Here is a 16,989-nt window from a genome sequence, read left to right on the forward strand (position 1 = left end):
GAAAGGGACCAAGCTACAAGGAGATGGGACAATATTGGTTATTGCTCCCATTCCCAACCAAACACTACATGGTTCTACTCCTGTCACTACAGGAGTAGAGGCAGACTGCTTCAGAGACTCGTGGAACTTACCCATGCTTCTGGCTGAAGTTCTGGTAACAATTACTGCTGTTGCCCAGGCAAAACACAGGCACCATGAGAAGGAAAGGGACCAAGCTACAAGGAGATGGGACAATATTGGTTATTGCTCCCATTCCCAACCAAACACTACATGGTTCTACTCCTGTCACTACAGGAGTAGAGGATTCTAGAATGTAGAAGAGTATTTTATCAGCTCTACTAACTTGTGCAGTTACACTCATGCAGACATTACATTAAAGCAGACATTACATAAATGCAGACATTAAAGGGAGCAAGTTCCGAAAAACTACATGTCGTTAATATGGTTATAACCAGCTTGGTTGGAGAAAGGCCTTTACACCCAAAACCTCCTACTCTGAGGTCACTCTGCTGTTACTTGTGAGCTTCACAGTTTTAATAAAACTTGCTTCAGAGTAAGCAGGAAGGAGAGACCAGCACAGTGTAGTTTCTCCAAACCACATACCTCTGCCTGACATAATGAAATCTTACCTAGATGAGATCGTTGCTACTCGGCCAATGCAACTCACATAATCTACAGCCTGCAAAATCCAGAGAGAATTTTAATTAATTAACCATTAATTAAATGATCTTTTCAGCCACTGGTTCACAGGAACCAACTCCAAGGAAAAACTTCAGCAGCTGAGAGCTCTTCAAACACTGATCAATCCCCAGACTGAGCAGAAATGTTTCTACTTCACACTGATTCTACACCTGTGAGCTCACTCTGTGCTGATTTGCAATAGAGGCAACTGATGTTTCCTCCTCCTCACTGCCTTGTCCTCCTTCAAGACAGGAGGATTTGAGAAGGGAACTTGGAACAGGCCAAGGAGCAGACACTTGATAAGCTCTCTGGTGTAACTTACTCATTTATTTGTACTGCTTATTCACTTCACCTGGCCCTGTTCTTCAGGGACTTCATGTTCTGGTGAAGAAGTGTAGGCAATTTGGAGTGTCCTGGTCTCTACTCACCAGGAAATGTGCTTTGGCAGCTGGCATCCACGCACCAGCACGGATGCCAATGCAGTCACCCAACACAACATGGGCACAGCTGTAGTGGTAGATGTTCTTTTGAATGAGAGTCCAGCAAGAAGAAAACCAGTCCTACAAGTGGATCCAAACGAAGGGACAAGAGCCCTTGAAATATTGACTGATCTGCCCAGTCTGCTGCTCCCAAACCGACAATTGGAATTTCTGGGATACAAAGGTTGCTGCTCACAGCTAATGTCTGGGGAAGAGAAAAGCTCTATCCAGAAATGTGGCTGATGACTTTGGAGAGAAGAGCTGCACAAGGAATCTGTCCTCTCACAGCATCAGGAGCACACACCAGTCACAGCAGCTCTTGAGCCAGGTGTGAGGAATGAAACAACCACAAGGAGAGACCTTGGTCATGAGTTATGTGAAGTGTTTGTTTAGCCTGCAACGCAGAGTGTGTTTTTCTGAGTACTATGTCCTTTTCCCTCAGTTCCCAGCGATCACATTGGTTCCCCAAAGGGCTTTTGTAAAGGCCAAGTGATGATGAAGTGAGGCCTGGCCACTGTTCATAGAGCCAACTGCTCCTTTTATCGCCTCCTCACTTCCATCACACCTCCTACCTCAAGCTCTTACAACACTTACTGACGCTCTTGAACACTGTATGACACCTGGGAAGGACAGAAACTGTCAGTTCTCAGTTCCAGGCACTCTCTGCTCCCCTGTCCCCTCTGCCATGCACTGGCAGAAGGCATTGGCACCAACAAACCAGTTCCTCAGCTGGTGCAAATTGCTGTTTTTCTGCCTGTGGAAGAACTTCAATACCAGTCATGATCTTTCTCTGCTCTGAGGTGCACACTGCCATGGGCCTTTGCCTGCTTTGGTCTTGCAAGCCTAACCTTTCATTGGGATCCTACAGCTGACCACAGTGGGCAGGACATGCCAATTCATACAGTTGTGGGGAAGAAGGGCCTTCAAAGTCCTTGTGGTGAGATAAAGGATTATATATGGACCCTGGAAATCCCACCACAACCCCACAGCCAGACCTTGGTACCCAGCAACTGTTGCATGTAAGTCCTTCTCACCTGGGGGGGCATCCGGTAAAGGTTTTGATTGTATTTCACCTTTAGGTCCATGTACAGGTGCCAGGTGTAGTTGACAGTGTAAAGGAAAGAGGCCACGTAGAATATCTGAGAAATACAGACAGGATTTCAGTCCTAAAATAGTACTAGCAGTTCCTGAAGCACTTTTACTTCATCACTGATGAGCCCAAAGCCCGTGAGCCAGAGGCAAATGCTGAAAAGTGTCGTGTCAAAGGGGAGGGTCCCTGCACAGCCCCTGTGCTCACATCTACTGGGGTACAGTGGGACACCAACTGGGAAGAGCCAGGGAGAGGAGAGGTTCCCACCTTAGACCCCATTAAGGCAGCTTCACTTTGGCCCCAAGCTAAGGACAGGAGAACTAGTGACAGCAGACAGCCTTAAAAATACCAATCTTTGACTTGGCTCCTTTTTTTTTGGCCTAAATCCTGGCAAGAAACGGTTTGAAAGCACTTTGACCCTCTCTATGCTGCAGCCATTATGAAACACAACACAGATGCAGCACTTAGACTTGCTTCTCACATAATGAACTCTCCACTCAGTGAATTCACGGAAACAGAAAACAATAAGAGGAAAGTGGGGTCAGAGAATATCTGAGTTAACATCCCAATAACTCTTTTCTCTCCATGGGAAAAAGGAGGGAAGATACAGAACACTGCTTCCCACAGAGTTTCACAGCCCTTGATTCCAGCTTGAGATGAGACCAAATATCTCAAATTTCCTGTAAAAAAACCCCAAATCTTTCTTGCATTTGTTTCTGAATCCAGGCTGCTCCAGGCAGTATAAACAGCATTGCCTAATCACACACTGTATATGCATGTGCTGTGTTTGTTACAGGAAACACATGCTCCACTGGCAAAGGCAAAGAGGAAGGGCTGGTGAAGTGACTTTTTCTGTGGATTTGCTATCCCTTGCCAAAGAGGTGAGGAGCACAAGTTTGCCACCCTGGTATCATCTAAGTCCAGGAAAGTAGCACTCAATAAATTTAGTCTCCTCCACTGAGGTTGCAAACATTCTTGGCTGATGCAAGAGGCCGAGTCCAAGGGGCTGTGACGTTGCAGCAGGAACATTACAGTGACTTTCCAGCTCATTAAATGAGGTTTAATGAGGGTTTGTTGCCCTTTTTCAATTACTTCCAGGGAAGGTCATCAAAACAGTCCACAAAGATCATTCTCTTGCACTTGGGACTGCCTTAGAGAGGTTCTCAAAATGTCAGCACTGCCTTCTTTTTTGGAAGAGGGAACCAAAAGCCACTTGTGAGCACTGCCAGCAGAAAGCAAAGGGAGTTCTGCTCTCCTGAACCCCAGCTTTGGAGCTGGGAACAGTCCTGCAGCACTTGCCATGAGGAGATAGAGCAGGGGCTGGGAGATGTGAGAGTCCCTCATTATAACACTTGTGTGGCTTCCCATTGTGCTCACCAGCATGAGCAGAGCCTGCCAGGACATTATTAGGCCACTGGAACTGAACTGGAAGAATGTGGGGGAATTGTGCAATTATAACCACAATCTCTATTCTGGAGATTATTATTGTAACTCAAAGGCAAGGCAGGGAGGAGGAAAGAACAAAGTCAAGGGGCAGCAGAAGGGAGCAGTATTTACATTGAATATCAACCAAGAGTCTGGGGCTGAAACAAGGGAAGTCCAAGAAACAAAGTAATCTTCCCCTGTATGACACATTATGGATGTTAGGGGAGTTCCATCCTCTGCAATGTCTGCCCCTGGTGATAAAGGGATAGTAAACAGCCTGAATAAAATACTGTCCTGCTCCTAAGACAATCCCTTGAGACAACCACATCACATGGACTATGGTGTGTCTCCAAGGGCTGCCATCTGCAAACACCAGTGCTGAGCAGTCCTGAGCCTGTCCCCACCCTTGTATGATGTGCACTTTCCATCTTGGAGGTATTTGTGTGCACAGAAGCTGTGTGTGTTTATGAGACACCCAGGAATGCAACCCTTGAGAGACTTCTCCACTCAGCATGGGCAGAATGGGGCCGGGAGCCATTCCCTCATTTCATTTGGTTCCAGATCACTTACACTCTGCAGAAGCTGATGGTTAAATCTGTTACTGGCTCCTACTTATGCACGAGGTGTTCCTACCACACCAAGGCACTGCTGGGGTGGCTCAGTAAGGAGGTGTCCTGCACTCTGTCACGTGCACCCTGCAGGCACAGTTGCTATGGCAAGAGCTCAGTTTGTTTTAATTTCTCCCAGAGCAAACAGCAGTGACAGCTCTTGCCAGAGGCAATCTGGCTCTGCCACCCCACAGGAGAGGAGCCCAGAGACCTGTGGCTGAGGTTGGGATGTGGCCGGCACCCTGCACACCCCACCACAACACCATGAGTGTCCACTGTAGGGCTAAGGCAAAGACAATTCTTTGGCCAAGCCCAGCTCTGCCCTAGAGTGAAGGTAAAGCTCCCACCTTGCCCCCAGTCCTTGCTGGTGTCCCTGAGGAGCATGGCCACAGGCTGGAAAAGGGCAGAAAGAAGCCAGAAAAGCACAGGAGCATAGCATGGTCCTAGTGCCTCTCCTGAGAAATGATGGTGCATTGTCTATATCCAAACTGATTCTCCTCTAGCAGTGCAACCTCTTTTCTCTCCAGGCCATAACAAGACCACAGCAGCACTAAGAACTGACCTCCAGGCAAAGCTGCAAGTGAGACAGCTCAGAAACACCTTCAGTCCCAAACACTCCTCTCAGCTTGCAGCTCTGAAAAGCCTCTCTGAAGTTCTTCCCAGCTTCCCTTGTAGCAGCATCTTTGAGGTTGTTCTGCATCATCCCAAGTTACTCCATTTCCTCTCTCGAGGTGAACATATTGTGGAGCTGCCACAAGGGCACAGGGGAGCTGGAGAAACCCAAGATCAGCTGCTCTTGCCATCACAAATACTACAGTTTTACTCATAAAAACCACAGGTTGAAGCAGCCCTGGGCTGCAGGCCCCTGACTCCTGACACAACAGCATGAACAATTCCATACCCTCGCTCCTTCCCTGCCCTCCCTGAGGTACATGGAGAACCTCTCCAGCCTCAGATGCTCCTGCTCAGAGAGGACCTTTCAGTTCCTATCTGTGTGTGCCATCACGCTCCCAGGGAGTTGCCCAAGGCCACACCACACACATCAAGGCTCCTGACAGCCACTTGCCCTTTCCAGCCATATTGTTGTGGGTCCTTCAAAAAGAAATTGTTAAGCCCAGAGACGACAGCTTGTGAACCACTGCCCTGGCCCAAGCCTGGCCATACACTGTAGGGTTTTTTGAGAGGGGCGATTTGCAAAGGCCAGTGCTGGAATGGGAACTAGAGGAGATAAAAGCAACCTGCCAGGAAAATGGTATTTCACTCACTCTGCTCCAATTAGTCTCCAGCACACAAAATCAGCTGGAAGGCAGCCAGATCACTGGGGCATGGAGCTGAGCTCACGAAGAAAGAGCAGCCCCTCAGCATCCTTGGGATTGTTTGAGGATGGGGCCAGGTCAGCACAGGCTGTTTATATGAGTCATGTTGTGAATCTGAGCTCAAGAGAGTCGCAGAATGTGTCTCTTCCTGCCCAGGATGAGGAGGAAGCAAGAAGAGGAATAGAGAAGCTGCCCTGTGAGAGGCACAGAGCTCATCGTTGGCACAGGTCCAGCAGGAAATAGATTAAGATCCATCTACTCACTTTACACAAGCAACCCAAACGCAGCAACCACAGAATCCCATGCTCTGCTTGCCTTCCTTATTGCCTCACACAAACCAGACCTACCTAAACCCAAGCATCGTTACCTCCATTTTACACACAAGGCAAAGAGATCTGACAAGTCAAGTTCACATGGGGAGTCTCTGCCCAAACCTGTCTACAAATAGTCCCCCACAACCACATTCTGATTACCAGGGAGGCAACTGGGTCCAAGGGTGGCAAGTAACAGTATGAATGGTGATGCCAAGGATACTCACTTGTCCTGTTGCTTGCAGGTTATAGCAGATGAGGTCCTGCTTGGAGGTTGGTGTGCTGTAGAGAAGGGCCCCAGCGAGCCAGCACATGCCCAGAAATAGGTCAGAGAGACTCAGGTAGAAAAGAGGGCGAACCTGGGAAAAGTGAAACTGGTTAGAAGGTCTGAGCAATGGACTCAAGGCTCCCACAACCACATTTAGCCCATCATCTAAACATGCTCTGACACCACAGCTCTTTTGGCAGGGCAGCTTTCCTTGCACACAAAAGTCATGCTGATTCCTGTTCTCAGGAGCTGTTTCAATGCAGATACCCCTCTTTAACCACCCTCTCTGCCCCAGGACCCCAAAGCAGCATCAGCTCTTCATCACCAGAAAATATCTCAAAGGTGCAGAATGTTCCAATTTTGCAGAACAGGACGGGTTGGCAAGGAGAGGGGATGTTATTTCTTACCTCAGCTGACAGAGAAATCAAACTTTTGGTAAACACAAACCTTTCTTTAGGTCTGAAATAACTTAAAGCAGATATTTTTCCTGTGTGTTTCAAATAACTTCAGCTGGTGACTAAGGCTGAATCTATCTTACATGCCAGATTAATTTTCACTAGGAGTCTCCCTGCTGCAGACTGTGTCTTGCTGGGACAGAGCTGCCTCTCCTCTAATGGGCAGTTTCCAGCCCATTTCCAGTTTGCATGCCCTGGCCAAAAGGACTGTAAACACTGTAGGAAAACATTTGTGCAAAATTCTAGCCAACATTTTTGTTGTTAGTGGGAGAGCAAACACTCTGGAAAAGCAGCCTAATTATCTAGATTCTTAATTGTAGCCTTTTGTACCTAATTTTCAGCATCCTGGAAGGGAAATTATGGCCTTTTAAAAATTATTTTTTCCCTGCAGGAAATTACAATGCTGAACTCAGCATGGAAACATTTCAGGAGACCATTTTAATTTTCATGGGACTGAGCTTTTGGTGAGATTTGCCTCATTATTGTCCTTTAAGTAAATGGTTGCCACCCATCACATTGTGTGATCCTTGTCTTGTTCCTGTGAGCCATGAGAAAGAGCTGAGTGAGACTGGTAAGCAGTCAGGTAGATCTGATGGAACCAGATCTGTCCTTGTGCACAGTTGGAGGAAGATCTGCCTGGTGCCTTCCTGGGTCCCCCACTGGGTCCTCTACTTTCTGCAGGATTTCTCCTCCAACATCCTTGTCTCTCCAGTTTTCGTATTTGTATCATCCCACCCAGCAACATGGGAAATCAAACTGCAGTTGCTGAATATCTGGAGCTAGTTTGTACATCATTGCATTCACAAATGTCATTTTTAACCAGGCTTCTCCTTGCTGGTGCTGGGCACAACAGGCTGGGGACATTGTCCAGTTTGCAAGCACAGCAGGTTAAAACCAAGCAGCTCCAAAATAAGCAAAGAAACAATTTTTGCAATCAAACAGGTGACCCCTTTCTCTAGCAACAAGTGCCCTTGGAGCAGGGCACCACTGTTTGGTTGAGGAGCCCTTTTGGCACAGACCTAAATAAAGAAGTAGGTGACATAGTGGTGAGTTAAAGGCAGCATCGTTCTTCCTTGCAAAAGGGAGAAGAAAAAAAACAACAACCAAAAACCCAACAAATGGTATTTATGAAATAGAGGAAGGGAATGCAAAGACATAATGATTCAGATGAGCTGCCAGGCTGCAGCATACATGTTGATTTAGCTCTGTCTGGCCATTGCCCAGGGACATCTGCCTGCCCAGAACCTGTTGACGTGACAGAGGAAATTCTTTGTTCGTTGCTTGCCATCAACTCTTCTGAATGATTTAGCTCAGGCTGAAGTTTTATTGACCTCCTAAAGACAGAAAACAAGCTTCAAGAATGCAGTCTTTGATTTCCTAGGCTGGGGGCAGGATGGGAAGTGTTTCTAACACTGCTGTCCTCCCAGCCTCCAGAGTTGTTTATTTTTAAACATTTCACTCTGGAGCCTCATGACTCAGGGAATAAGCTGTCTGTGGCAAGTTTTGATATGGATCTCTTCCAATCCCTTTGTTTACAAATTTCCACTTAAGACCAGAAACATAGGGGCAAGGCAATGGGGAAGTTATTGCAGATTTTGCTGCTTTTGAAACATCAACAAAGGATCTCCCCTGGCAGCCTGGAAGAGCCTGGAAGCCTGATGCAGAAGAGTCAGTCCAGCTGGTATCCATCCCTCCTATCCGGATTTGCAGAAATAATCTGAGTAGGAACATCTGGACTCCCTTGAGCAGAAAGGATCTATCTGTGTGTGGCTCACAAGCAGCTAGAGTGTGGCCACAGCCACATCATATGATTAACAGCACAAGAGCTCCTGAGTAATGCAGAGTTTGGGCTATGGAAGTAAATGGGCTGAGGCTGCTGAGTCACCCCAGGACACCTGCCAAACTCAGCTCTATATCACACCAGAGTGGAGGACCCTAGGAGAGAACCATGTCTGGAGCTCTCCAGGTGCAGAAGTGGTGAGGCAGACTTGATGTGCTCCTTGTGCAGCACAAGCTCAGGCAGGTTTCCCATCCCAGCGCTAAGGTGAAGTCCCAGACTTCATTCCTCCCTAGGAATGGAAGAAGATCTCCACAGCTCATTCTTGATGTGCTGGGTAGAGCATTTCCAGGAGCAGGACTGCTCTGCATGTTGTAAAAAGTGCACATTTTCCCTGCAAACCTGGACACACATTCTCCTCTCTACCCAGCTTCCTCCAACCATGTATCAGGTGTTAGTTTGACTGCATGCCCTCCTTTTCTGGGGATAACTGACTGCATTCCCTGGAAGTCCTGTTCTCTGGGCTGTAGAGCAAACGCAGGATCATACATACAATCATAGAATGGTTTTGGTTGGAAGGGACTTTAAAGGTATCTAGCTCCAACCCCTCTTGCAACAAGATGGTCTTTAAGGTCCCTTCCAACCCAAACCACTGAAGAGGAGGGAAGTACAAACACAGCTGTGTCACATCATAGCTGCCAGCTCTACTGTCCTACTGCTCTTAGCAGTAACCTATCATCTGCATGGTCCAGAGACCAGGCTCCATGACATCCGCAAATCCTGAACAACAAACCTTAGCTTCACACAGCTCAGCTCTGTGCACTGCCTCTAGCAAGTCCAGGACAGTCAGAGGGATGGCATGTGGACACCAAGAGCCTGTCAAATCCGCATTGCATGCATGGACAGTCCCACCCAAGGGAGGTTTGCACCCGAGTCCCACTGCTTCAGTGTTAGAAACATTTGTGGCTCTTCTGCACAGCCAAAGTCCCACTGCAAAGCCCACCACAAACTGCTTTTCAGCCCAATCTCTTTTTGTCTGAACACCACAGCACCTTTGAGTTGTATCAGTTTTAGCAGCACACCTGCCTGGAAAAACACTCAGGAATACCCGAAAGCAAACACCTGTAATGCATTTCCTTCAGGGGCATCTCCAATTTGCACTTCAGCGGCTTTGTTCACAGCTCCTCAGCCCTGAAGGCGTTTTGCCCCACACAGGAGGACACGCTAACAAATCCCCGTTCCAAAGAACGGCCGGAGGACTTTCCCGGAGCAGCAGAACGCGCGGGGCTAAGGAATCTGCTTTTCCCTCTATGGCTGCGATTCAAGGTTAGTCCCTTCAACTCCTATCGCAGACAAGGAGGCCAAATTCTTGGCCAGCCCATTTGCCTCCCGGCTGTTAAACGAGGTTTAACCACATCGACCCAGCACACGGCCCGACCTCCAGGTCTGTGCTGCACCTGAGACCCACCTGCCAGGTACCGACCTGGGTACCGGGGGGCGGGAGGCTCAGACCTTACCTCAGGGGACCGCACTGCGTTTTGGAAGACGGCGTAAGCAATGATCGAGCTGGAACCTACAACGCTGAGAAAAGCAAAGAACAGGTTGGAGCAGGAGCGTTATCTGCCTCGCTGGAATAAGTAGTTTCTCTCTTTTTTTTTTTTTTTTTTTTTTTAATGTCTTCTTTATTGGTAAAATAAGACTGCAGAGGAGTATGAACATAGTTTCAGGTTTTGGGTGCAAAAATTCCTCATTGTCATCTCAAAGCCCATGCCTTAAGTGAAACTGAGTATTTCTTTGATTTGAGAAAAACCTGAATTATGCAATGAGATCACACTATTACAATTGATTTTTGGTGCTTCTGGTGTGGGTATATATCTTCATTTTGTGGCTAAAGTGGTGGGCAACAAATCTTTACAAGCCTTTACAAAGCTTACCAACCATGAAACAGATTTCACGTACCATCTGCTGTGTGAAGGACACATTAAAGTAGTCCTCCATTTCTTCAAAGCATCAGCACATTCATGCAAATCCCTATTCTCCTACCTGTACTTCTGAAAGTGATGGAGTGTTCTATCTACACAGTTCATTGAATCATATTTGAACTGTTAAGTCTTGTTCTCAGGAAGACTAGATAGATAACAGCTAAAATGCAGCATGCTCAGATGTATTCAACATTTTCACTTGCAGCAGAGGTAGTCAACTACTTAATAGGGATAATTACTCTGAGATTTAATTTTGTCCTAAGTCCCATTATGGGTATAGCAAAATCTTAGAAAAGTGGTTAAAACTTGTGGAGAGGGGTAAACTCATGGCATTCAATGCTGAATTAATAGCAGTTCCTCAAAGAATTAATCCGCTATTTGTCACAGTTGAAGTTACTTTATTGAAAGTCTATTTGAACAGTGAGACAAAACCTAGAGAAAAAATGAAAAAGCATTAATAATGAGTTCCACGATTTTTGTTCTTATTACTGACTGAACCAAGTCATTTAGCCCGTAAAGAGCTTTCATCCCAAATGATTACAGGGAATTTTTTATGCGAAAAAATTGTTTCTTATGACACAAATTAGTAGCACTTTAACATCTGTGGATCACGACCTTGCTGTAGGATTTTATTTGCCTTATACTAGCAAGATGCTCTTGGCTTAAAGGGCTAATGCTATGAAAGCTTTCTTGACAATCAGTGTTTATTAATTCTAGTTTTAGTGCCCAAATTGGGGAGGAAAAAAAAAAAGTCCTAGTCAGCAAAATCCAAAAAATATTAAACTGATCATTATAAACATTAGAACACAGCAGGGACCTGGAGAGACTTCAGACCTGTAGAAACAGAATAGCAGGCAGTCTGGTATGAATCACTGCTGCAAACCTGCATATGGTCCAAGTAGCACTTGAGTAGACTTCACCACTGATTTACATGTATTGCTTATGTTCTGCTTTGATGAGAGTATCCTCTACAGTTATAGCATTTAAATGCAGCTCAAAGCAAACCAGTGCCACATACTTCAATCCTTCTTCTGGCCCAGAGGATCCAGGCATTTCTACTTCCATATGACAGGATACCCAAGCCTGAGCTTTGTGTCATGGATTTTGTGCTATTAAAATATGGACTTTCAATGGGACTTTGATTCAGGGAAGTGTTTTTCAGATAGATCAATTTGATTGCTTTACTCAGAACTTTTATTTTTTGAGTAGAATAGCTCCTTGTTTAAAAGAAATAAGGAAGGTGTCTCCTGTGTAAATTTTTCTCTTTACTTGCTTGCAGGGCTTTCATCTTTTTTATTGAGTAGTGAAGTAAGTTTAAAAGAAATTAAATTCCATACCTGGAATGTTAGGGTTTACTACAGATTCAACTGGGAACTTTCACTGTTTGAAGATACTTTCTCGTTTATTCATGTCTTGCAGCTTAGAGCTATCTTCATCATGTAACAAAAGGAAGCAACTGGGTAACAGAATGAAGCAAAAGAGACAGATTTTTGTAAGTGTTAGCTGTGGGGTTTTATTGTCCTTCAACATTGATTTTTACTAAATGCCATAGGCATAATTCTATTCATTCTTGGAAAGTGATTCCCTAAACTACAGTATAAAACTTGGCTTATCACCTTAAATACAATCTGAGTAATTCTGGAAATCTCACAGGAAACATTCCTTTCATTTGCTTACTCTGAGTTTCCTGTATCATGCTAGCCACAGACATCTTGTTTGGTTTTATTCATTCTTGTCCATGTTCTATTAAAAAATAAGCTTTAAAGAGGTGCCTCAAATCTACATATGGTTAACTATATTTTAAAATAATAACATAGAATGGGGGTTACCTTTTTTTATAAACTAGACCAATTTTTAAAGCAGAACCTACCTGTCTGAAATCAGTGGTCTGTTGTCTGTTAACTGTATTTTAAAAGGAAAAATGTTTAATTCCAAGATAAAGTAATGCAGTAACTGTTTTAAGATTCATGAAATCAACTATGTCAGTTAAACTTCACATCAGGGTTTTATTTTTGATCGCTCCCCCGCTTTGAGGCCCTTCCTCCTCCCCTCCTGGCGGGGAGGGGGCGCCGGGCTCTCACCCACCCGCGGCTCTGGCTGAACCTTTCCCCTCTGGGCTATTTATTCCTCGCGCTTCCAGGCGGCGTCACCCTGCGGGTCCTCCCTCTCTTAACCGCGAAACCATCGGCGTTTTCTCTAGAAAGCAGCTTTAAGAAGCAGGTGTCAGCTGGAACCATTTGTTTTTATTTCAGCGTTATTAATACATTTTTATCTTGCAGCAGGATCTGCTCCTCGTACCCACCCCAGTATTCAAAAGGCAGCAAAGCTCCCACAGAAATCAGTTTTGCTTAGCTAAAACCACAGTCTGAAGGTAAAATGCTCAGGGGTTTGTCGTTTCAGCTCTAGAACCCTGACCAGGAGCTCAGCATCTCCCAGGCACTCCTGGATTCCACACAGCAGGAACAGCACATGCAAGACCAGGTTTCGAGGACTGATCCCTGGGCCAGGTATCTCCATTAAAATAGCATAGATGGGGCTCTTAAGGACACGAGTGCTTTTGTTTCCTGTTTCAAGACTTAGTAGTTTAAAATATTTGAAAACGAACTGCTGTTGAAGCTTTAGTTTGATGATGCCAGTTGCTTCTGAAGACAAAGCCAGAGAAAAGACTTTGTTAACTATGGCTTGAGACTTTCAGACATTCTCATTGGTCTCACCCTTATTTTGAACCTGGGAAACAAAGCTCAGGTGTGAAATCACACAGGCATCGCATGTGCTCTTCAGCCATAAGAAAACTCACCCTAATTTACCTCATCAACAGGCAAGTCTAAGTGTAATAGCACCTCAAGGAGACTCTGCCCTTGCTCAAAGCTCAAATCAGTCGCTCTGTCAGGGTACCTACAAATGATTTCAGGAGAAAATATGCTGAAATGGCTGCTCTGGCCGGAAGATGAGGGGCAAGTTCTGATAAGCAGAGGACTTGTCTTGGTAATTCTGCCAGCGTTTGGCTGATGCCCAAGCAGAGGCAGGAGCCACTGAAGAAGGCAGGAAAAGGAAACTCCAGGTTTCTTTATCAACAACAGGTAAGGAGAACAAGACTCAGAGGAGCCCTTTTGGGAAACTAAAAGGTAGCAGGAGGGGAGATTGAAGAGCATAAAACCCAAGGGGACTAAAACCAGGGAAAGGTGAGGGTGTGGGGGACACCCAATCTGTACCTTTTACAACATGTAAGATTGAACGTGAGGCTGAATTTTATTATTTGTTTGCCAGGGAACAGCTGTAAAAAACACCAGGAATGTGCTTCAGGCCAATTCAGTGCTTTTTTTTTTTTTTTTTGTCTACTTTAACACTGTCATTGAATAGTATTACACAATACTGGCGTCTTGCTTTAAGGTGACTTTTGAACATTTAGAATACTGTGTTTTTAAGGAGTATCTTCCTCTTGGTCTTTGAAACTGAGAATACCAGAAGGAAATCTGCTGCTCTCTTGAAGTCAATGGGAAGTTTGCTTGTATTAGGAGAACTGGTTAGGACTCTTGACAGTGTTTTTCACAGCTTGTACAAAGTTCTCCAACATATTAGAGCTCATCTTTTTCACTATTCTTCTTCAGGAAAGAAGCAAGGATATTGAGGCTTTTCTGGAGCTCCTCCTTTTTTCCATCACTCATCTTGTTCTTCTCAATCAATTTTGTGATTCGGACGACTTCATTAGCAGCAAACTCTTCTCCCTGCTCCAGTATCTTGCTCATAATTTTCAAGTATTGCTCAGCTGACTTCTTCTCTATTTCTTTTGTTTTTCCTAGACTCTCTTGCCCCCTTTTCAGGAGGGACTGGCGTTCTGATTTCTCAGTGGTGCTCACAAACTTGCTGGCCAGCATGTCATACTCTTTCAGGCAGCCTGGCATCCCCAGATAGATGCCACTACTCTTCAGCCAGCGCTGAATAGCCCCAGCCTTGATTTGGCCACTGTAAGGTAAAGGATTGTCAAAGTCACCATCTTGGAATAAGTAAAAAACAGGGAATTTCTCCTTATCCAGCTTGTACTTTTCTCCCAGCTCAGTGTTCAGTTTATCGCCATAATCTGTCATGAGAAAATGAAACACAGAAAAGCACAGTAATAAAAAGAAAAAAAATAATACATTGGGATTCTTTCCTACACAAACTGATAAATATTGGCCTCCAGATTTTAAACACGCCCTAATAACCTCTTTGCCAGGCAATGCCACACACTGAAACAAAAACACCCCAGAACTCATTTGTGCAAGGCAAACCTTAGGTTTTCCAAAGAAAAACACAAGGTTCTAGCACTGCTTTGCTGTGACTGTGATAGTGTAAGACACTGGCAGGACCTCTACATACAAACCTAGTCCTCCTTACAGGAAATGAATAGCCCTTGTTTTGCTCTATCCATTGATTTTATCTGATTTTACATTTAAATGGATTTTCTTCCTGATCTACGTGCAAACCGTGTACACTGATCTTAGTTTTAGTTCTGACAGCATGCCAAGCTACAGGATGTTTTCTCATTTTACATAAGTTGCATTTATTCTTGAGGACAGAAAACATTAAGAGCTTTCGATGATGGTATTTAGCTAAATCTGTGCTTGTTTAGAGATGTCAGTGCGGGTGAAACTTCCCAGCTTGACAATTCCTGTAAGCTTAAATTCTTAATTCTACCTAAAAGCAAGTAAAGTGACAGTGACCCATTCTGCACTGCTCTTCTCTTAAAGCAAATCACAAGAACATCAAGTTACCTCAGCCCAGGGCACAACAACCACTTTCAGTGCTTCACCAGCAAAACCAGAGGGTTTGTTACAATGAATTAATCATACCACATCTGCTTTGTTTGACCACGCCTGTGGCTAAAACATGATTTTTTAAGGCCTGCTCCCTAGAAATGGCTAAAAATGTTTCTTTTAGCAAGGAAAAAAAAAAAAAAAGTGCTACAAATAAGGAAGGTGGCAGCCAGTTTAGCAGCGTGGGCTGACTTGCTTCATTAACCAGCCAAAAAGAGATAAGCAGCACTCCTACGCTCCTGGCGGGAGGCACCACGGTCCAGCTCAGCCACCAGCAGGTGCCTTGGTCTGGCAGGGCCAGCCCAGATCATTTCTCAATGTCAGAATTATCTCAGAGCCTGTTTTCATTAGGAATTGCAGGGAATTTTATCTTCTCCACACCAGCCCATACTGTATTCATCTGTTTGGAGCTCCTCACCTGATATCCCCACTTCAGCCACTAGAAGATCCTCACTGGAGCCTGAGCTCTCTGCCAGCTTTTTAAACTCATCTTGTTTCTCGCCATATGGATATTGTGTATCAAACTTCACAAGGACGAACTTATGCTTTGGAACTACCTAGGACAAGAAAAGGGGTAAAATAAGACAAAACATTAGCATAAGATTGAATAATCTATAAGTCAGCTAAGGTTGCTTCAGCTTGTTCCTTCTTTTCCTGTGCTGTGAGCAACAGTGGAAATTTTATAATTCTGGCTTTTAAAAAATGACTCACTGCAGTGTGGAGGAAAGACTGAGCTTTGGGTGTGCATGTTCCTACACCAGATAACCATGGTATGTGATAGGTTGGGGGGATCTCATAGCGCCTTTAATTGTACATGATTTGCCTATTGTAAATCTCGTTAGCATCTTGGAAGGAAGTCAGCTGAACAGTTTCCAGTGGAACATTCATAGGAGAGAGGCCAGATCTCATGTCACTCTGAGGTGTCCCACAGAACTCTCAGCTAAGAAAAGGGGTGCAGGGAGGGTGTGGAGATGCTGGAGGTGTTGGACTGGTTCAGCCAGACGAGAATTTGTGTTTTAATCAATTCCTCTTTGCACTGTTGAGTTTTAATTTTGCTCTGTTTGGATGATGCCCTTTCAAATTAGCTTGGAAATGGATCTGTCACCTGGTTTGGGAATTTATTTTTTTCCTTTCCTGGATGAGACCTTGCAAAATCTCTTTTCTGGTGAACAGGTTTGGATTGCCACACTGGTCCCCACCTACCCAGTGCCCTGCAGCTGTTAACCAGTTTTCAGTCTTGAGCCTGCTCATGGCTTTATTTGCTGCTCTGGTAGGAAGGGAACACTGCAGGTGTTAGAGCTTTGGTATTTCTGAGGCCTCCTACAGTCCTCTTTGCAAGGCTCTGCCAATTACTTCCAATTCTTCTAGTGGCACAAGAGATGGAAGCTCCTAAGGGTTGTAGCGTTTAAACATCAGAAATGGTTTGTCAGAGTACAGGAATGAAGCAGGGGGCCTGGCCTGTGTCGAGATTTGCTGGTGCCTGAGCAGTTTGTTTAGGGCAGAGACTTTTCAAACAGCTCAGCTGGTTGTCTCTTCAGCTCATCCTGCTCCAGCACATGCTTTAATCCTGCCGTACCAGGGAGTCCCTTGGGATGGGTGTCTCGCCATCTGCCCCGAACTGGGCAGAAAACCTGCGAGCCCTCCTCTGTCAGCAGCCTGTTGCTTTCTGCTTCGTGAACAAAAAAGAAGTGAAAGCGGCCCAAGCAGAGAACGCGCATGGGCCTGACTCCCGCCTGCCCTGGCTCAGCGGCATGGCCAGAGCAGGAGCCAACTGACCGCGGCTCTTCTGCTCGCTGAGCGGGGC

General features: G+C 45.3%; 2 protein-coding genes across 2 annotated transcripts; both read right to left on the reverse strand.

The window, feature by feature from the left end:
* Positions 1-127: 127 nt before the first annotated feature.
* Positions 128-11,445, reverse strand: TMEM116 (transmembrane protein 116). The gene is made up of 6 exons (XM_009996831.1): positions 11,411-11,445; positions 9,928-9,991; positions 6,138-6,269; positions 2,195-2,299; positions 630-679; positions 128-215 (listed from the first exon to the last, which is right to left on the reverse strand). The coding sequence occupies exons 1-6, from the start codon at positions 11,443-11,445 to the stop codon at positions 128-130; spliced, it is 474 nt and encodes a 157-aa protein (XP_009995133.1).
* A 2,278-nt stretch (positions 11,446-13,723) lies between these two features.
* ERP29 (endoplasmic reticulum protein 29) lies at positions 13,724-16,436 on the reverse strand. The gene is made up of 3 exons (XM_009996832.1): positions 16,389-16,436; positions 15,604-15,742; positions 13,724-14,470 (listed from the first exon to the last, which is right to left on the reverse strand). Exons 1-3 carry the CDS (start codon positions 16,434-16,436, stop codon positions 13,968-13,970), a joined length of 690 nt encoding a protein of 229 aa, XP_009995134.1. The 3' UTR covers positions 13,724-13,967.
* Positions 16,437-16,989: the final 553 nt, after the last annotated feature.

The sequence above is a fragment of the Chaetura pelagica genome, unplaced genomic scaffold, assembly GCF_000747805.2.
Source record: "Chaetura pelagica isolate M959 unplaced genomic scaffold, ChaPel_1.0 scaffold294, whole genome shotgun sequence".
Taxonomy (NCBI): Eukaryota; Metazoa; Chordata; class Aves; order Apodiformes; family Apodidae; genus Chaetura; species Chaetura pelagica.